Raw genomic sequence first — 21,729 nt, forward strand, 5'->3', positions numbered from 1 at the left:
GAAGGAGGAGGGGTCGTTCGCCTGGTGATAATCTCCGCTCTAGGGAACAGCAAGTACCCAGGTGTCTCTGGAGAGAATGTGGGGGGAGATAGAAGGTGAAAAGTGAGGACAGTAGCTGGGTCATAGAAGCTCTGGGTCTGAGAATATTGAAGAGGCCCAGTCAGCAGAATGAGGTGGCTGATGGGGTGCATGTGGAGATTAGAATGTAGAGATTAGAAACTGTTACTTCTTAGAGACTGTTACACTGAAATCAACTGTTACTTGTTAGAGACTTTTACATAGAAACCCAACAGTTCTGTTGCGGTGTCGTCGGCAGCAGACTCTCCCCTTGTGTGGAAGGGTGTCGGGGGCCCAAGCTTAAGCTTGCTAATAAAGGCTCTTGCTATTGCATGTGATGCTGGTCTTCCTTGTGTGAGATGGTGTCGTATGCTTTACATTGGTTTGTTCTAGCCCTCCCCCCGCCAAGAGAATTGGATCAGTCCTGTTAATTTCGCGGGCCTGCTTGGCCCCACCCCAAGGAACCCCGAGAGAGGGTTCCTGAGTCCGAGAGTTCCTGAGTTCCTGAGTTCGAGAGTTTCAGGGTGACAGAGTAAGAGAGAGTTCCAGTGTGCCAGAGTTTCAGAGGGCTCTCAAGTACGAGAGTTCCAGAGTGCCAGAGTTGGAGAGTTCCTGAGTTCCAGAGTAAGAGAGAGAGTGCTTGCGCCGCCACAAAGAGACAGCCAAGTTCTGTTTGGTGATTAGTTTGTCTTAGTCTGTGAATCGTTGTTCCTGAATAAAGAAATACAGCTTCCCTGCCCAGCCGTGTGTCCGCGAGTCTCTGTCTACCGCCGCGATGCTAGCCCGGCCAGCTGGACCCTCCGAATTATAACAACAAGATGGAGACTTCTGGGCACAACATGCAAAGTAATGAATCCCCATGAATGGTGATAGCTGAGATAGAGCCGTATCAGCTCTGTGCTCTTGCGGCTTCACTAACCACTGGTCCCATTCTCTGCCTTGGCTTCACTAACCACTGGTCCCATTCTCTGCCTCTAGACTCAGCCTTCAGGCCTCCTGGGACCTGAAGGACAAACTGGTGAAAAGCATAGGGGGAGAAACAAGAAGTAGGCAGGCCCAGGATTTGAAGAATAGGGAGGGGAAGCCCTGACTGGATTCACACGTTGAAACCCACTGAGGCCCAGGACTGCACTCCAACATACAGCCCAGGGGCTGTTCCAAATCAAATGGGACAGAAATATTGCCACCGTCAGCTTTTTTGAGCATTCAGGCGTCAGCACCAGGAATTTCTACTCAGCTGTCTACTTTCCCACTTGGAGAAACACTTGGGTTGTTTTTTTTTTGTTTTTTTTTCCCCTTTTAAATCAAGCAAAGTCCAACCTCCAACAAACAGAACTGGTCTTTCCTCTAAATCCCTTGTTATCGTTGTTGATGTTTTGTTAATATATTTTGAAGAGCAAACAAATGACTGTTTTCTCAGCCTGGGAAGAAAACTTTGGCAAAGGGCTGTGAAGGTTTAGCCTCTGCAGAAACAGTCTTTAGTAGTGGTGAGTACTATCAGGCATGTTCTGTGAGAGCAAGACACACTGTGATTGGCACTGCCTGGCATAACTCAGCACCATGTGAAAGGCAAGACTGCTTTCACCGTGTCCTTAAAACTATTTGAAGAAAGTACCCAAATACCCCTGTGTTAGACCACAGAAAGAACGGGAGGTAGGTTCATGTTCTCCGGGATTTTAGGCTCCAAATCTGGAACTCTAAAGTAACAGTAGGAAAAAAAAAACAACAAAAACTGGGGTAGATAGCATAATAGCTATGCAAAAAGACTCTCATGCCTGAGACTCCAAAAGTCCCAGGTTCAATCCCATGCACCACCATAAGCCAGAGCTGAGTAGTGCTCTGGTAAAAATAATAACAATAAACAATTAATAAAATTGGAGACAGACAACTGAGTGAGAAGGACATTGTTACAAACAAGCTCTGTAGCATCAGTGACTAAGATGGTACCCAGCACCTGAGTCAGAAACTCACCCCTCCACTCAGGTGTGGGAGCCAGCTTCACTCCTTGGGAGGCTGCACCTGCAAAAGCCCTTTCTGTCTTTTATGATGTCTGCCTGATGCCCCACCCCTCTGAAGTATTTCTGACAAGTGAAGGTTGGAGACTTTTTTTTTTTTAACAGCTCTACAGCCTCTTGTGAGTACTATTTCACCACCCCGCGTCTACTTTAGCATTCAGTTAGAGAGACAAAGAGAAAGAGAGAAGAAGTCATCACAGCAGCAGAGCTTCCCTCCATGCCATGGCACATTCCATGTGGTAGCCAGGGTTCAAACCTGGGCCATGTGCAAAGCAAGGCATGCACTCTACCCCATGAGTGACCTCTTCAGCCAAGAAGACTGAGCTTATTACTCAGCCCTTTGATCTAATTCTTCCTAACCAATCTCAAAAGAAAATTTGAGGGGGCCAGGCGGTAGCACAGCAGGTTAAGCGCACATGGCGCAAAGCGCAAGGACCGGCGTAAGGATCCTGGTTCGAGCCCCCGGCTCCCCACCTGCAGAGGAGTCGCTTCACAAGCGGTGAAGCAGGTCTGCAGGTCTGTCTTTCTCTCCCCTTCTCTGTATTCCCCTCCTCTCTCCATTCCTCTCTGTCCTATCTAACAGCAATAACAACAACAAGGACAATAAAATGGAAAAAATGGCCTCCAGGAGCAGTGGATTCATAACGCAGGCACCAAGCCCCAGCGATAACCCTGGAGGCAAAATAATAATAATAATAATAATAATCAATTTAAAAATAAAAAGAAATCACAATTACCTGAAGACTCTGGGTCCAGTTTCAGAAGCCCAGTGGGAGACTGTGGACTCAATGGTGCCTTCTTAGAAATTCCCCTGAGGGCGTCAGGCAGTAACGCAGCAGGTTAAGCGCACATGGCAAAGCACAAGGACTGGTGTAAGAATCCCAGTTCGAGCCCCCGGCTCCCCTACCTTCAGGGGAGTCGCTTCACAGGCGGTGAAGCAGGTCTGCAGGTGTCTATCTTTCTCTCCCCTCCTCTCTCTGTCTTCCCCTCCTCTCTCCATTTCTCTCTGTCCTAGCCAACAACGACGACATCAGTAACAACAACAATAAAAACAATAAGGGCAGCAAGAAGGAAATAAATAATTATTTTTTAAATCTTTAAAAAAAAAAGAAATTCCCCAGAAAGAAGCACCCCCTCCTCCCTCCCTCTCCCCAAAACAGAAGGACAGAATTCATGCCTTCCTTTGGGAAGGGAAAGGCAGTGATGTTTGGATTCTTGCATCATGGGCAACAAAATGGGAAAAATGGCCTCCAGGAGCAGTGGATACCCAGCCCCAGTGATAACCCTGGAGGCAAGAAGAAAAGAAAAGAAAAAAGAAGCTTTGAGAGACTGTAGTCAATAAGGTATAAATTTTAGATGTAACTTTGAGAGTAACCAAATATAATCTCAGTCAACACTGAACTTAAATAACAACACGAAGCCTGAAGGAGAAGTAATTAAACATTTGCCAAGAATCTATGACATACTAGCCATGTTTGCATGTGTACATGACAATAAATAAAATTTTGACAGTAAAACTTGGGAATAGTTATACAGCAAATGTGAGTCCCTTTAAGGATGGTCTCCTTTTATTCCCAGGTTTTACTGTCAAGTTTTTATTTATTGTCATGTTCCTAATTCTTTCTAGTCAGCCTCAAAAGAAACCTTAAGAGACTGTAGTCAGTAAGGTATAAATTGTAGACATAAGTTACTCTTCTCAACAGTTTATGAAGCTGGTATCATTAACTGCTTTTGTTTGTTTGCTTGCTTTTTTTTTTTTTTTTTTTTTGCCAGGACTTCGTCGCTCTATGCTAACTTTTCCGGATAGAACAAAAGGCAGAGAGGGGGAAAGAGACACCATGGCACTGAAGCTTTTCACCAGTGGGGTAGGAAGGGGAGGCAGCCTTGATTCAGGGTCACATGACATGGCGAAACAGACACCCTCCCAGGAGAATTGTCTTTCCAGCCCAGTATTATCATCCTTAATTTACAGATGAGAAAAATGGAGGTGTGGAGAAAGTATATGACATAAGGTTTCCAGCTGATAAGAGCTGACATGATTTTGTCTGTTTCCAGAAACCTATATGAGCCCCCAGCAGTAGGTATTTTATCTCAGCTTGCTGAACAATGCACGCAACTTTGGGAGGTTAACAGAATGGTTACTGAGCCTCCTCCTCTTTGGGGTCCAGTCCAGGGAAGAACAAAATAAGCCAGATCCCTCGCCTCCCCCCCACTCTGCCCCCTGAAACAACCTTACAGACAGAAAACACTGTGAGCAAACAGGGCCAAGGCACCACAGGTCACAAGGAGTGGAGGGTGTCAGAGAAGTCCCAGTGCCCTCTGCCCTCAGCCAGCTCCCTGCCAGGGTTGGTGTGGGGGAAGGTACCTCCCACAGCCCATAGGACAGAAAGAGTCCTAACGGTTAGATAGAAGGCAAGCAGAGCTGCATCTTTGTAGACATGAAAAGAGAGAGAAGTATTCATTTCCCTTTTCTTTTTTTAAATTTTTTTCCCTTTTGTTGCCCTTAGCATTGTTGTTGTTATTGTTGTTGTTGCTACTGCTGTTGTTGTTGGATAGGACAGAGAGAAATCGAGAAAGGAGGGGAAGACAGAGAGGGGGAGAGATAGACACCTGCAGATCTGCTTCACCGCCTGTGAAGCGACCCCCCCCACCCCGCAGGTGGGGAGCCAGGGCTTGAACCGGGATCCTTACGCTGGTCCTTGTGCTTTGCGCCATGTGCGCTTAACCTGCTGTGCCACCACACAACTCCCTCATTTCCCTTTTCTTTTTTTTTTAATTTTTTTTATTATCTTTATTTATTGGATAGAGACAGCCAGAAATCAAGAGGGAAGGGGGGTGATAGATAAGGAGAGAGACAGAGAGACACCTGCAGCCCTGCTTCACCACTCGTAAAACTTTCCCCCTGCAGGTGGGAACCAGGGGCTCAAACCCAGGTCCTTGCGCATTGTAGTACATGCTCTTAACCAGGTGCGCCACCACCTAGCTCCTCGTTTCCCTTTTCTAAGACTTCCCTCTCAGCCCAAAAAACTGAAGGATAGATTTCGCATTTGAGGCTCACTTAGTATGACTCACACCAGTAACTTTTATTCATGTGTCTGTTGTTGAATCAAAGGAAGTCAGCCTTGGAGGTTGGGATCGTATATAAATTAAAGCTATGAAGGTACCTCATTGAAATTCTAAAGACATGCCCCTCTTACCCTAGGATTTCTCTCATCAAAAGAGTTCTCTTGAAGGGCTGGTGCTGACTTATTAATAATGATCGTGCTTCTATTTGATTATTTATCTAATCAGGACTCACCTTCAGTTTAAGCTCATTAAGTCTGCTCTTAACAGAGTAATGGTACCAGTGCGGGATTACATCCAAGTGAGACCGAGACTGTTGAGGAGTTAATGGGCAGAAACAAAGAGCGCCCTGTAAGCCCCTGTCAGCCACGAGCTAGCGGAGCCTGCAAACTGTCTGCCAACCAAGTAGCAAGGGCACGTATTTAAAAGGTTAGCTTTGTAGAGTTAGGGCTGCATGTTACAATTAAATACACTTGCTAACAGAGAACTGAAAATGACAAGCACTCTAATTACTCCAAACGTGAAGTGAATAATACCCATTCTTTGCATGTGTTGTGTTGGGAACGCTTTTCTAATAGGTATTAAAGTGAAACTCCGGAGATCTGGGGGCATCGGTTTCCCGTGTGCCCCAACCTGACTTCCATTTCATATGCTTACTTCTACTTCCTGGATTATTTTTTTAAATTTTTTTTAAAAATTATTTATTTATTTATTTGCCTCCAGGGTTATTGCTGGGGCTCCGGTAACTGCACTACGAATCCACTGCTGCTAGAAGCCATTTTTCTCATTTTATTACCCTGGTTGTTGTTGTTAATGTTATCGTTGCCATTGCTATTGTTGTTGTTGGACAGGACAGAAGAGAAATCGAGAGAGGAGGGGAGACGGGAGGGAGAGAAAGATAGACGCCTGCAGACCTGCTTCACCGCTGGTGAAGTGACCCCCCCCAGCAGGTGGGGAGCCGGGGGCTCGAACGGGATCTTTACATCAGTCCTTGTGCTTTGCGCCATGTACGCTTAACCCGATAAGCTACCACCCAGCCCCCTTTCCTTCACTTTTTTGAAATGAAATCTTTTTATAGAGGGGGTTGATGCTTTCACTGACCACTGACCATTGGCACATAGGTACAGTTTCCTTATGCGCCAGGACCCCAGAGTTCTCTCCTGACCCTCCCTCCCCGAATCCTTTGCCACAATGCCACACATGCCCAGTCCAGGTGGTATATGCAGACAAGGTGATACTTCTTATTAAGTGAGATAAGCTGAAAGAAGGGCGGATACTGGATGATCTCACTTACAAGCAGGACTTCCTGACTTCCTAAGGTGGTTCTGATACAAACCAAGTGAATGACATCTCTCCTGGGTCTTGCAAGAACAGAGAGCTAAATCTTACCTGGTGGTCGTTGCCAGGTTCAACCACTGTGGGTCAGTCCTCTTCTTGAAGCTTGTCTTGCTCCACAAATTGGTAATTCCACTTTTTAGTAAACTAAGAAGCCTCTGTCTACCTCAGTGCCACACTGAAAGGAGACCCAGGGACAGCAGAGCTGTTAAGTTAACTGAGGCCAGCATGTGCCCTCCTTAGAAATGCTGCAGCTCAAACTTGGCACTGGAATGGGCTAAATTATTTATCCAGTCGGATAAGAGAGGAGCAGCAAAGAGCTTCCTGAGTTTAGCGCCTCGGTCCCTGGATTCATTCTGAATTATTACTGACTTGTACTGAGCAAGGAAAGAGGCCAGACTCCATCAGCAAAAAGGGAATAAAAGGTTTGTCCTTCTAAGTCCTCTCCAGTCACTTCTTATTCCTGGCATAAATCCCAAGCATGAAGAAAATAGGCTGCTTTCATCAATCTTCTCTGACTTGCAGAGTACTGAGTGGCAAGCTATGAATACCAGATGTGGGAAGGCCGCCTTTGCCCTCAGTGCGCTTACAGTACATCCATCTGGACAGAGAAAGTGCAGGAAAGTTCACTTACGTGTGTAGTCATTCCAGACACAAGGCGTCAGAGACTGTGCTAGGTGCTGGGGGAGCAGGGCTGAGGACTACAGCTCAGTGAAATGCTGGGAACACAGCCATGATGAAAAGACCTTCTGGGGGCCGAGTGGTGGTGCACCTGGGTCAGCACACATTACCATGTGCAAGGACCCGAGTTCAAGCCCCCAGCCCCCACCTGAAGGGGGAAAGTTTGTGAGTGGCACAGCAGGGCAGGTGTCTCTCTGTTTCTCTCCCTCTCTATCACCCCCTTCCCTCTGGAATTCTGGTTGTCTTTATCCAATAAATAAAGATAATGAAAAAAATTAGAGAAAGAAAGGGATAAAGGAAGGAAGGAAGGAAGGAAGGAAGGAAGGGAGAGAATGAATGCCCTCTGGCTAGTGTATTAAAGGGCAAAAGTTGTCTAGTAACAGTGAAAAAAATGTCATAAGAGGGTGTATGATTATTTTCTCTGTCAATAACACCTTGGGTCAGTGCTGTGAGTTAGAGAAGGGTTTAGCTTTGGTTTTCGCATTGATAGGAACAATGCAATCAAATCCCAGCCAACATTGACAAGTGCAGTGATTCTTCCAGGACCCTACCTCGAGCAGAGAGAGTTGGCATTGGCCTGAAGTTCCCACTTTAAAGTTATTTCAGGTCAGAAAGATATCGCATGGGGTCAGGCATGTGTCTTACCATGCGCTTGGACCAGGTTCAAACCCTGACACCACATAGAGCACCATGGCCCCAAGGGAAACTCTGAGCCTTTGTTGTCTCTCCCTCTCTTTCTGTCTTTCTATCTGAATGAAAAAGTGGCCTGGAAGTGGTCAAAATGCAGGTTCATGAGGCCCCAACAATGCAAAAAAAAATCATAAAATACATAGTCTTAGGGGGCCGGGCGGTAGCGCAATGGGTTAGCACATGGCACAAAGCGCAAGGAGCAGCCTGGTTCGAGCCCCCGGCTCCCCATCTGTAGGGGGATCGCTTAACAAGCGGTGAAGCAGGTCTGCAGGTGTCTGTCTTTCTCTCCTCCTCTCTGTCTTCCCCTCCTCTCTCCATTTCTCTCTGTCCTATCCAACAACAACAACAGCAATAACAATAACGACAAGGGCAACAAAAGGGAAAAAAATGGCCTCCAGGAGCAGTGGATTCGTAGTGCAGGCACCGAGCCCAGCAATAACCCTGGAGGCAAAAAAATGGGGGGAGGATGGGGTCCATACTGCCAGAGGGAGAAAGAATAGGAAGCTTTCAAGGGACGGATTGGATGCAGAGTTCTGGTGGTGGGAATTGTGTGGAATTGTACCCCTCTTATCCTATGGCCTTGTCAATATTTCCATCTTATAAATAAAAATTAAAAAGAAAGGGGGTCGGGCAGTAGCGCAGTGGGTTAAGCGCATGTGGCGCAAAGCGCAGGGACCGGCGTAAGGATCCCAGTTCGAGCCCCCGGCTCCCCACCTGCAGGGGAGTCGCTTCACAGGCAGTGAAGCAGGTCTGCAGGTGTCTGTCTTTCTCTCCCCTTATCTGTCTTCCCCTCCTCTCTCCATTTCTCTCTGTCCTATCCAACAACAAATTGCATCAACAAGGGCAATAATAATAACCACAACGAAGCTACAACAAGAGCAACAAAAGGGGGGAAAAATGGCCTCCAGGAGCGGTGGATTCATGGTGCAGGCACCGAGCCCAGCAATAACCCTGGAGGAGGAAAAAAAAAATTAAAAAGAAGAAGGAGGAGGAGAAGGGAAGGATGGGCGTGCAGCTCTGAAGAGCAGAAGAGGTGCCCCTAGCAAGTCAGATCAACAAGATCACCACTGACCATGAAGAGGGCAGGAGTCAGATGTCAGAGCGGGGTTTCCTGAGGTGATGCTCAGGGTGAGAGCCAATGCTGGATTACCTGCACTATCAAGCCTCAGTAGTATCAGCCTTGTAGATAAGTACAAACAGAACAATAAAAACAAAAGTAAAGATGACACTAAATTTTGCTATTGATAGGGTTTACAGTCAACAATATTTATACCCCTTTCCCATATTAGGAAACTACTCTCTTCCCTGATCCAGCTTTCTGGTCCTTTTTCCAGCCATGACATCATCTCCCCAGACAATAACTAGGATCCATCTGCATATCAGATTTCAGACTCAGGGGAAAGCAAAAAAAAAAAAAACTAGTATAGCCACAGGCCCTTTGGAATATAAATAAAATATGCCTACTAGCTATCTACAAAATGGAGGACCCCCCAACTCTTCATCTGCACTATTCCAGCCTTTAGGTCCAGGATTGGTCAACAATTTGTTTGGCTTTATATGTTAACTCTCTTTTCAGCCACCAGGTTCCAGATGCTAGCATGATGCCAACCAGACTTCCCTAGACAGACAACCCCACCAATGTGTCCTGGAGCTCTGCTTCCCCAGAGCCCTGCCCCACTAGGGAAAGAGAGAGACAGGCTGGGAGTATGGATCTACCTGTCAACGCCCGTGTTCAGCGGGGAAGCAATTACAGAAACCAGACCTTCCACCTTCTGCATCCCACAATGACCCTGGGTCCATACTCCTAGAGGAATAAAGAATAGGAAAGCTATCAGGGGAGGGGAGGGGATACGGAGATCTGGTGGTGGGAATTGTGTGGAGTTGTACCCCTCTTATCCTATGGTCTTGACAGTGTTTCCTTTTTATAAATACAGTAAATAAATAACTTTTTGCTATCAGGTACAAGAAAGAGAAAGGCCAAAGGCCATAGACTGACAACACAAGCCAGAGCAGTGTGTGCGTGTGTGTGTGTGTGTGTGTGTGTGTGTGTGTGTGTGTGTGTGTGTGAAGCTTCAGTTCTTGATTATTTTGTTTCTGTGTTTCATTCTCTGTAGGTGGAATTGGCTGCACAGGTAGAGACAAGGGCCAGGTTCGAAAGTGCCTGGATGTGGTGGAAATCTACAATCCTGATGGGGACTTCTGGAGAGAGGGCCCACCTATGCCAAGTCCCCTGCTCTCACTCCGAACCAACTCTACGAATACAGGAGCAGTGGATGGGAAGCTCTATGTCTGCGGGGGATTCCATGGAGCAGGTAGTGATCTTACTGTAAATATTTTGTAGCTTTTTTTGAGTTGATTTTCACTAGCCTTGACTTGCCTACTCATCAGTGAACAATACCAAGAGCAATTTGACAACCGGCAAGAAGAAAAATTATGTATATGTAAATATAATACACATATATATATTTGGTTTTTTATTTATAAAATAAGCATTTATTTATTTATTTATTTATTTATTTTACCAGAGCACTGCTCAGCTCTGGCTTATGGTGGTAGGGGGATTGAACCTGGGACTCTGGAGTCTCAGGCACGAGAGTCTCTTTGCATAACCATTATGCTATCTACCCCCACCTTTTATTTATAAAATGGGAACACTGACAAAAACCATAGGATAAGAGGGGTACAATTCCCACCACCAGAACTCTATATCCCATCCCCTCCCCTGATAGCTTTCCTATTCTTTATCCCTCTGGGAGTATGGACCCAGGGTCATTATGGGATGCAGAAGGTGGAAGGTCTGGCTTCTGTAATTGCTTCCCCGCTAAAAGTGGGTGTTGACATATGTTTGGTTTTTAAGAGTTGTATGACCCTAAAAAACTCACCCAGCTGGGAAGACAGCATAATAGTTCTGCAAAAAGACTCAAGTGGCAGAGGCTCTGAGGGCTCAGGTTCAATCCGCAGCACCACCATAACCCTGACCTGAGCAGTGTTCTAGTACATCTCCCTCATTAAAATAAATGTAATGTAATTTAATTTTTTAAAAACCACCAAACTTCTAAACTTGAATTTTCTACAAAATACTGGGTTTTCCGAAAAGTCATGATGCATTTCTGTGTAGAAAAACATAGTAAAGGGACCAGGTGGTGGTGTACCTGATGAGCACACATGTTACAGTGCTCAAGAACCCATATTTGAGCCTCCGGTCCCTACCTGCAGACGGAAAGCTTTACAAGTGGTGAAGCAGGGCTTCAGGTCTCTCTATCTGTCTGTCTGTCTGTCTGTCTATCTATCTATCTATCTAATCTATCTATCTCCCCTACCCTCTTCTCTATCCAGTAAATAAGGATTTTAATTAACCATAAAAGGGAGCTGAGTGGTAGCGCAGTGGGTTAAGCACACATGGTGCAAAGCTCAAGGACCAGCATAAGGGTCCTGGTTTGAGTCCCCGGCTTCCTACCTGCAGAGGGGTCGCTTCACAAGTGGTGACACAGGTCTGCAGGTGTCTGTCTTTCTCTCCTCCTCCCTGTCTCCCCTCCTCTCTCCATTTCTCTCTGTCCTAGCCAACAACAAAGGCATCAGTGGCAACAATAACAACAACGACAACAACAGGGGCAACAAAATGGGGGGAAATGGCCTCCAGGAGCGGTGGATTCATGGTGCAGGCACCGAGCCCAGCAGTAACCCTGGAGGAGAAAAAACAAAAAAAAGGAAAAACATAGTAAAATATGTCATGACTTTCCTGACAACCCACTAGAACCACCACTCCCACTGTTAAGACTCAAATGAGATCTAGTTTCTAATGTATCTGGCTCATAGCGAGCATTCAATAAGCATCAGTTGATTATGACTATAGTCTTAACTGTAAGACTAAAAGAAGATTTGATTTTACTGATTAATTTATTTTGTAATGGAGTGCCTGAAACCAAACCCACAGCCTCACACATGGCTGCCATGTGCTCTACTGCTGAGCCTCCTCCTCAATCCAAATATTTTTTGACATATAGATACATAGATGGGTGGGTGGATAGATAGATAGATAGATAGATAGATAGATAGATAGATAGGTGGTGGATGGATAGGTGGATGGATGGATAGATAGATAGATAGATAGATGGATGGATAGGTGGATGGATGGATGGATAGATAGATAGATAGATAGATAGATAGATAGATAGATAGATAGATAGATAGATGACAGGTCAAAGCACTGTTGTCTTCCATAGAGTCCCACCTGTTTTGTGTTTTTACTGCTCTGACGTGATGCTGGAGATCTTTCTCAGGGTCTGACCTTTAATGCTTCTCTACCAGTGAGCTATCTCCACCACCACCACCACAAAAAAGATTTTAAAATAATAAGAACTATGAGAGCCGGGCGGTAGCATAGTGGGTTAAGCGCATGTGGTGCAAAGCGCAAGGACCAGCGTAAGAATCCCAGTTCGGCTCCCCACCTGCAGGGGGTCGCTTCACAGGCGGTGAAGCAGGTCTGCAGGTGTCTGTCTTTCTCTCCCCCTCTCTGTCTTCCCCTCCTCTCTCTATTTCTCTCTGTCCTATCCAACAACAATGACATCAGTAACAACAACAATAATAACTAGAACAATAAAACAAGGGCAGCAAAAGGGAAAATAAATAAATATAAAAATAATAAGAAGAAGAAGAACTGCTAAAAGAATTATTTGGAGTATTTTTTCCCTCTCTGTTTTCATTGCTCGAGATACCCTACCACCAGCATACCCTCTCACTCCCCCTCTAGTACCACCACTCGAAATAAATTGCCTGCAAGCATCTCTGAACTAATACCTAGTGCATATACTTATTGCCAGACTTAGTTTTCTTCCTTCTTTTCTCCCTCTCTCTCTCTCTCTCTCTCTCTCTCTTTTTGCCTCCAGGGTTATCACTGGGGCTGGGGTGCCTGCACTATGAATCCACTGCTCCTGGAGGCTATTTTTTCCCTTGTGTTGCCCTTGTTGTTTATCATTGTTGTGGTTATTATTGTTGTTGTTATTGATGTCGTTGTTGGATAGGACAGAGAGACATGGAGAGAGGAGGGGAAGACAGAGAGGGGGAGGGAAAGATAGAAACCTGCAGACCTGCTTCATTGCCTGAGAAGCGACCCCCCTGCAGGTGCAAAGCTGGGGGCTCAAACTGAGCTCCTTCTGCCAGTCCTTGCACTTTGTGCCACGTGCGCTTAACTTGCTGCGCTACTGCCTGGGCCTCCAAACTTAGTTTTCATATATGTACTTGGACCATCATTATTCTGCATGGTGGATTCATAATGTTTAAATGTTACAGGGAGTCTTTAAAAATATGCACAAGTATAATAAGCCACTGTCTCCAAAATGTTGATTAGTTGCATGAGTAAATAAGGCTGTTGTAGTTAAATCAGAAATGACAAACTGTTTAATTCTAACCTCACTAATAGAAGCACTAGGTCAGTTCAGACCCGGGATAAACATGCCTCCAAAGCTCTTCACATTTTGGAAGCCTGCCAGGCGAGAGCCAAGCCGACTGTGCAGAAGAGCAGGGCCTTGTGCAAGGCGGCTTCTGTTTTGAAACAGAACTGCGCTTAAGTCACAGAATGCAGTTGACATTGTTTTTTTATTTAAATTAAGGGCAAACGCTAGAAGAAGAAGAGATAGGTCATTTATATGAGCTATATAGGGAGAGTGGGACTTATTTGGCGCTAGATTCAAACAAATCTTCTCTTCAAGGAAAAGATGCTTTATAGATAATCTGGGAAATCTGGACATTGACAGGGGTGGGGGGTAGTGTTCATTTTGTCAGGTTATGATAATAGTGCCATTGTGATTTTATATAAAATTGAAAGAAAAAAGGCAGGGGTAGGTAGTATAATGGTATACAAACAGACTCTCATGCCTGAGGCTCTGAGGTCCCAGGTTCAATTCCCTGCACCGCCATTAGCCAGAGCTGAGCAGTGCTCTGGTAAAATTAAAAAAATTAAAATTAAAAAAAATTTAAAGGAAAAAAAACATTCTGAACAATTCCAAGTTGTTTCGAAGTATTTATGGGTGCGTGTTTTACAGCCTGAATTTGACATCACCTGGACCGAGGGTGGGGGAGAGGTGTTGGAGGAGATAGATCTTATCATATTGGTAAAAAGTGGAATACTGTTACAGCTGGATAATGAGGTGGGCAGGAAAGACAGCTCACCTAGAAAGGTGCCTGCTTGTTCTGTGCACGGCTCAGGCTCAAGCCTGGCCCCACCACACTGGAGGAAGCTCTGATTCTGTAGTTTCTCTCCCTCTCCCTCTCCCTCTCCCTCCCCCTCCCCCTCCCCCTCCCCCTCCCCCTCCCCCTTCCTCCCCCCTTTCTCTCTCTCCCCTTCCTGTGTGTGTGTGTGTGTGTGTGTGTGTGTGTGTGTGTGTGTGCGTGTGTGTGCGTGCGTGTGTGCGTGTGTGTGCGTGTGTGTGTGCGTGTATTTATGGGGGAGGGAACCAGAGCACCTATGTGCCAATGTGATAATGGGAGTGGGACTCAGATCCCCATGCTTGTAAATCCAGCTCTAGCCACTGTACCACCTCCTGGACTACCCAAAAAGGGTTTTTAAAAAATTTTTTTTAATGTTTCTATATTAGATATCACATCCTTACACAAAAGGGGTAATATATTATAGTAGCAAGAAAGCTGGCTCATCAAGGACATCTAGTAAGTCCTACTTGTTGGAACTCTGTAAGGTGTGATGCATGGAGAGAGAGAGAGAGAGAGAACCAGCCCAGGGGCCGGGCCCACTCACCCACCTGGGCGCTCCTCCAGCTGTGGTCATCAGCCCTCTCTGCCTTCAGGCCTTCAGCGCCTTGTCCAGACAAGGGCAGAGGACACAGGGCAGTGCTGCCTCATGGGTTTCACAGAAGGATGGTGGGTCGTCAGTGTCTAAGGATCTAGAGATATTCTATCCTGTCCCATTTCTTTAGCTTATCTTTTTTGATATAATGTTGAATTCAAGAATTGATATGCTCCGGTTTTTCATACTTGTCTAAACTCATACTATGAGCCAACCTCTTTCCTTGGTGCTATTATGGATTGATACTACTTCCAGCCAGAGGGAAAGGGATTACAAATGAGCTCTTCATGTCCATTTTGATTATTTGGTTCTAAGTTGGTAGATTGTCTGAGCTTAACTGACTGAGTCATCACTGGAGTTTGATGGAAAATAGGGCAATTGAGTAACACTGTGCCCACTGTGAACGAGAGGAGCTCGGCATCAGATCTGAGAATGGGCACTGGCATTGCTCTCCTTGGATGACACAGACCTAGTCATTACATCTTCTTTATTCAGAAAGTTGCCATCAAGAAATGAGCCTCTTTTAATCTATTTAGTTAATCCACTTAAACATGTTTTAAAATGTGCTGCTTGTGACCCAAATCAAGAGACCCCTCACAGAATGGGAGAAGATCTTTACATGCCGTATACCAGACAAGAGGCTAATAACCAGAATATATAAAGAGCTTGCCAAACTCAACAACAAGAAAACATAACCCCATCCAAAAATGGGGAGAGGACACGGACAGAATAGTCACCACAGAAGAGATCCAAAAGGCCAAGAAACACATGAAAAAATGTTCCAAGTCTCTGATTGTCAGAGAAATGCAAATAAAGACAACAATGAGATACCATTTCACTCCTGTGAGAATGTCATACATCAGAAAATGTACCAGAAGCAAATGCTGGAGAGGGTGTGGGGTCAAAGGAACCCTCCTACACTGCTGGTGGGAATGTCAATTGGTCCAACCTCTGTGGAGAATAGTCTGGAGAACTCTCAGAAGGCTAGGAATGGACCTACCCTATGATCCTGCAATTCCTCTCCTGGGGATATATCCTAAGGAACCCAACACACCCATCCAAAAAGATCTGTGTACACATATGTTCTTGGCAGCACAATTTATAATAGCCAAAACCTGGAAGCAACCCAGGTGTCCAACAACAGATGAGTGGCTGAGCAAGTTGTGGTCTATATACACAGTGGAATACTACTCAGCTGTAAAAAATGGTGACTTCACCGTTTTCAGCCGATCTTGGATGGACCTTGAAAAATTCATGTTATGTGAAATAAGTCAGAAACAGAAGGATGAATATGGGATGATGTCACTCTCAGGCAGAAGTTGAAAAACAAGATCAGAAGAGAAAACACAAGTAGAACCTGAACTGGAGTTAGCGTATTGCACCAAAGTAAAAGACTCTGGGGTAGGGGTAGGGGGGGATACAGATCCAAGAAGGATGACAGAGGACCTAGTGGGAGTTATATTGTCATATGGAAAACTGAGAAATGTTATGCATGTACAAACTATTGTATTTACTCTTGAATGTAAAATATTAAGTCCCCAATAAAGAAATTTAAAAAATTCCCCCAATAGAAAAAAACAAAAAACAAAACAAAAACAAACAAACAAAAAAACTGCTAAGGCCTCTTAGGACAGATTCAAGGTAGTAATTTTTACATTCCCCCCCCTTTTTTTTTGATAGTACAGAAACTGAGAGAGATGGGGAGAGAAAAGAAATTGAGAGGAGGGAGAGATAGGGAGGAAAGGTGACAGAGTGACACCTGCAACACTGATTCACCACTTGTGAAGGTTTCACCTTGCAGGTAGAGATCGGGGGCTTGAACCTGGGTCCTTGCACATGGTAACGTGTTCTCAACCAAGTGTGCCATTTTCTAGCCCCCCAAGGTGGTAATATCTCTCTCTCTCTCTCTCTCTCTCTCTCTCTCTCTCTTTCTCTCTCTCTCACACACACACGCAAAAATAAATAAATAATAAATACTATGGTGCTCGTGGGCATTGGGCATGTAACCTTGCCGTGCTCACCGTGTGACGGCAGAGATGAGCATGGACATGTGACAAACAGCAGTCTGGCTCCGGTCTGCATAGCAGCTTCTCTCCAGCTCCCACTAACATGACAGTCGGTGGAATCACCTGAGTCAGAGAGAAGAGGAAGGGGGAAAACAACAATCAAAACTCTTGGGCCATAGGCAACAGATGAATGAGTAGCAGTTACATAGACTTGGGAAAGCTCTGCCTCTGTTAGCGACGGGAAGGGTCAACAGCAGTCATGCCGTTGTATCACAGAAAGGATCTGCTGACCAGAGAGAACTCTGGAAGAAGTCATGGAGGTGAGGCCAAAAGCGTGAAGATTTCTTGAAGACAGTAAGACCTCTCTCAACAGGTAAAGACCTTCTTCTAGAGGACTGGCAAGGGGCTCACCTGATTTAAGTGCACAAATGACCGTGCACAGGACCCGGGTTCAAACCCCAGGCTGCCACATGGGAGAAACTGCAGGAAAAAAGTTTCCCCAGTGCTGGAATGTTGCTGAGGTCTCTCCCTCTCCATCTAGATCTCCCTCTCCTTCTCTCCCTATCTCTCACCCTCTACAGAGAGGAAAGAGGAGAGAGAGGGAGGTGGAGGAAGGGTCATCAGGAGCCCAGAAATAGCCCTGGTGGCAAGCAAAACCCAACGTCCCTACTACAACATCGAGTTGAGTTGAGGGCAGGAGTCTAAATCAGGAGGGTAAGTGGAAAACTCCACACTGAATATTGAGATTCCCAGCTTTTTTGTGACCAACTTCCGAATATGGCAAAGCTAAGTCACTATAAAGAAAGAGCCTTATTTAAAAAGCTTCTCATGAAGATGACAGATTGGAGACACCTGGTGTGAGCTCTGCAAGGAAGCTACTTTCAACCTGAGGATCTTGGGTGAGGCCACCAGGTTCCAGATGCTACTGTGATGCCAACCTGACTACCCTGGGCAGACGAATGTGTCTTGGAGCCCCACCTCCCCAGAGCCCTGCCCCACTAGGGAAAGAGAGAGACACTGGGAGTATGAATCGACCTGCCAAAGGCCGCATTCACCAGAGGAACAGTAACAGAAGCCAGACCTTCCACCTTCTGCACCCCATAATGATCCTGGACAGGATCCTGAATAGGAAAGCTATCAAGGAAGGGGATTGGATATGGAGCTCTGGGGGTGGGCATTGTATGGAAATGTACCCTTCTTATCCTGCAGTCTTGTCAATATTTCCATTTTATAAATAGAAATGTAAACAAATAAATAAAACAGGCCGGGTGGTGGCACACCTGGTTGAGCGCACACGTTACAATGCGCAAGGACCCGGGTTTGAGCCTCCAGTCCCAACCTGCAGGGGGAAAGCTTCACAAGTGGTGAAGCAGGGCTGCAGGCGTCTGTCTCTCTCCCTATCACCCCCTTCCCTCTTGATTTCTGGCTATCTCTAGCCAATAAAATGAAGATAATTTTAAAAAATCTTTTAAAAATTTTAAAAAATAAAGAAAAGAACATTATGGCACCAAAATAATAGAAAATTTGGATAGTATAGTGAGAAAGGCTTCTCAGAAATCAGAACAAAAAGAAATTTGGTGGAAAATGGAAAAAAAAAAGTAAAAATAAATCCAAGAAGTCTAGTGTTTAACAATAAAAGTTCCACTACTTTAAAAAAAAAAAAGGCAGAAACTGGGGGAGAAGTAAGTCATTGGTTAACTGGTTAAACTGAAGTCACCAGATTGGCATGATACTGAGTGCCTGGCACAGTGGATAAAAACAAACCCAACGCTTTTTATAAATAAATTAAAAAAAAAATGGAGTCGGGCAGTAGCACAGCGGGTTAAGCACATGTGGTGCAAAGCACAAGGACCGGCATAAGGACCCAGGTTCGAGCCCTGGCTCCCCACCTGCAGGGGAGTTGCTCCCCCTCTCTGTCTTCCCCTCCTCTCTCCATTTCTCTCTGTCCTATCCAACAATGACGACATCAGTAACAGCAACATTAATAACTACAACAACAATAAAGACAACAAGGGCAACAAAAGGGAAAATAAATAAATAAGTAAAAATAAAAAAACAAAACCCACGGGGGCCGGGCAGAGGGCAGCGGGTTAAGCGCACGTGGCGCAAAGCGCAAGGACTGGCGCAGGGATCCCGGTCCGAGCCTCCGGCTCCCCACCTGCAGCAGTGAAGCAGGTCTGCAGGTGTCTGTCTTTCTCTCCTCCTCTCTGTCTTCCTCTCCTCTCTCGATCTTTCTCTGTCCTATCCAACAACAACAGCTATGACAACAAAAACAATAACAACTACAACAAGTGCAACAACAAGGGCAACAAAAATGAAAAAAAATGGCCTCCAGTAACAGTGGATTTGAAGTGCAGACACTGAGCCCCAGCAATAATCCTGGAGGCAAATATATATATATATATATATATATATATATATATATATATATATATATATATATATATGAAACACGTCATTGTGACATTACAGAATACTGGAGGCAAATAAAAGATTTTATTTTAATACTTCTAGAGGAAAAAGAGTTTCACACAAAGTGTCAAGAATGAAAAAAGCATGAGACTTCTGAACCATGGCACTGGAATCTAGAAGAAATAAAAACTGAAGGCCCATTTTCATATGACATCCCAAAAATGCATCCCCTCCTGAACAAAGGAGAGATATATGTTGTTAAAATTCGGCGGCTCCTGCAGGGTTAGCTTCACGGGCGGGTAACAGAGACGACCAGAGACAACGGCTGGGCAGGGAAGCTGTATTTCTTTATTCAGGAGCAACGATTCATAAACTAAGACAAACTAATCACCAAACAGAACTCTGCTGTCTCTTTGCGTCGGCGCAAGCACTCTCTCTTACTCTGGAACTCAGGAACCCTCTCCAACTCTGCAACTCTCCAACTCTTCCACTCTCGAACTCTGGAACTCTGGAACTCTGGAACTCTGGAACTCTGGCGGGGGTTCCTTGGGGCGGGGCCAAGCGGCTGCAAAACTAACAGGACTGATCCAATTCTCTTGGCGGGGGAGAACTAGAACCCAATGTAAAGCATACAACAGATATACATGGCCCACAGACACATGAAGAAAATCCTCCATCTCACTCATCATTAGAGAAATGCAAATTAAAACCACACTGAGATTCCACATCACACCTGTGAGAATGGAAGCGGCAGGTGTTGGTCAGGATGAAGCAGAAGGGACTCTACTACACCGCTGGTGGGAAGGCACACTGGGCCAGCCCTACGGGAAGCAGTGTGGAGAGTCCTTAGACAAATAAAAGTGGAAAGTGGTCTAGATAAAGCAGTGGATAAAGCGCTAGACTCTCAAGCATGAGGTCCCGAGTTCAATCCCTGGCAGCACATGTACCAGAGTGATGCCTGGTTCTTTCTCTCTCTCCTCCTGTCTTTGTCATTAATAAATAAATAGAATCTTAGAAATAAATAAATCAACAAAAAAAAAGTGGAAATGTCTTCTGATTCAGCAATACTTCCCCTACATATATATGCAAGTGACATGAAAAAAATAATTTTAATATATTTATATTATATTATATTATATTATATTATATTATATTATATTATATTATATTATATTATATTATATTATATTATATTATATTATATTATATTATAATATATATGCACCCCTATGTTTATAGCTGCATTACTCACAAGAGCTAAAACATGACTTGGTAAAGAAGTCGTGGGGTATCTATTCAATGGAATACTACTCTTCAGTTATGATACTGTGACCATCGGGACTAAACAGAGAATCAGAGGTGATTATGCTTAATGAAGTCACTAAGGAAGTGGAAGACAGTTACTGCATGGCTTCACTCATATGAGATACAGAGAACTGAAACACATGAACATGCAAACTGCAAAAAAAAGAAGCACCTAAGCTGTCTCTAAGACGTGTAAGGACTATCGTGCTTAGTGTTGGGGGCGGGGGCAGAGAACTTCGGTGCTGGGTGCAGTGTGGAACTCTACCCCAGTGATCTTAGAATCTTGTAAACCACTCTTGAATCACTCATAAAAATGAGCCCCTGGGGGTCAGGCGGTAGCGCAGTGGGTTAAGCGCACATGGCACGAAGCGCAAGGACCGGCGTAAGGATCCTGGTTCGAGCCCCCAGCTCCCCACCTGCAAGGGGGGGGGGGTTGCTTCACAGGTGGTGAAGCAGGTCTGCAGGTGTCTGTCTTTCTCTCCCCCTCTGTTTTCCCTTCCTCTCTCCATTTCTCTCTGTCCTATCCAACAATGACGACATCAGTAACAACAACAATAATAACTACTACAACAAAAAAAAAGGGCAACAAAAGGGAAAATAAATAAATATAAAAAAACTTTAAAAAAGACAACTACCATATGATTATATATATATATATATATAGAGAGAGAGAGAGAGAGAGAGAGAGAGGGAGAGAGTTGCAAAGAGAGTAGCCAATCTGTCTGTTAGAACGACGATGGTCACTTAGGAGGCCGGCACAGAAGTTGAGTGCTTTGTGTGGTGTGGAGCTATATCCCTCTTTTATTATAATCTTGCAACTCACTGTGAAATAATAAAAATATCAGAAAAGGTTATTTAGAGATATAGTACTCAGTGCTGGAAGAATCCGTTGGAGAGGAAAGGCAGACAGTATGTGGAGAGTAGAGCAGAGAACCACTGTTTTTAAGGAATAAGTCTCTGACTCTTTAAAACATGTGCATAAAAATGAACCCTGTGCATGGATAACTAAATTAAAAATATAAAGTCCATGCATTATAAGAATATAGTGAAAATACTAAGGGAAAACATTAATAGGTAAGTCTGTTGGGAGCTGGCTCTTCAGAGGGCTCAGGCATGTTTGGGGAGCAGAATCAGTATCTTTGCTCTGGGCTGTTTTAAGCTTTGCAGCAGTCTTAGAAAAGATAGTGTCTCCCTCCACAGCAAAGAGCAGGCATGTTTTCTGCCCTTTAGAGAACTTGAGAGTCCTGACATTTAGGGGCCCTCCTATATAGTGAAACCCACTGACCGTACACATGTATCTGAGTGTTCTTTATGTTGCCATAAAGGAACCAAAACTCAGGTAGCAATGATTTTTTTTTTCCTCCAG

At 44.9% G+C, this 21,729-nt stretch overlaps 1 protein-coding gene across 1 annotated transcript in view; it reads left to right on the forward strand.

The window, feature by feature from the left end:
• The window catches only part of KBTBD12 (kelch repeat and BTB domain containing 12), a 104,454-nt gene that overhangs the window by 58,104 nt on the left and 24,621 nt on the right, over window positions 1-21,729 (forward strand). The window contains exon 5 of the mRNA XM_060180288.1: window positions 9,956-10,153. Coding sequence (XP_060036271.1) covers window positions 9,956-10,153 — 198 coding nt within the window. The remainder of the gene's footprint in view (window positions 1-9,955; window positions 10,154-21,729) is intronic.

The sequence above is a fragment of the Erinaceus europaeus genome, chromosome 21 (genome assembly GCF_950295315.1).
Source record: "Erinaceus europaeus chromosome 21, mEriEur2.1, whole genome shotgun sequence".
In the NCBI taxonomy this organism is placed as follows: domain Eukaryota; kingdom Metazoa; phylum Chordata; class Mammalia; order Eulipotyphla; family Erinaceidae; genus Erinaceus; species Erinaceus europaeus.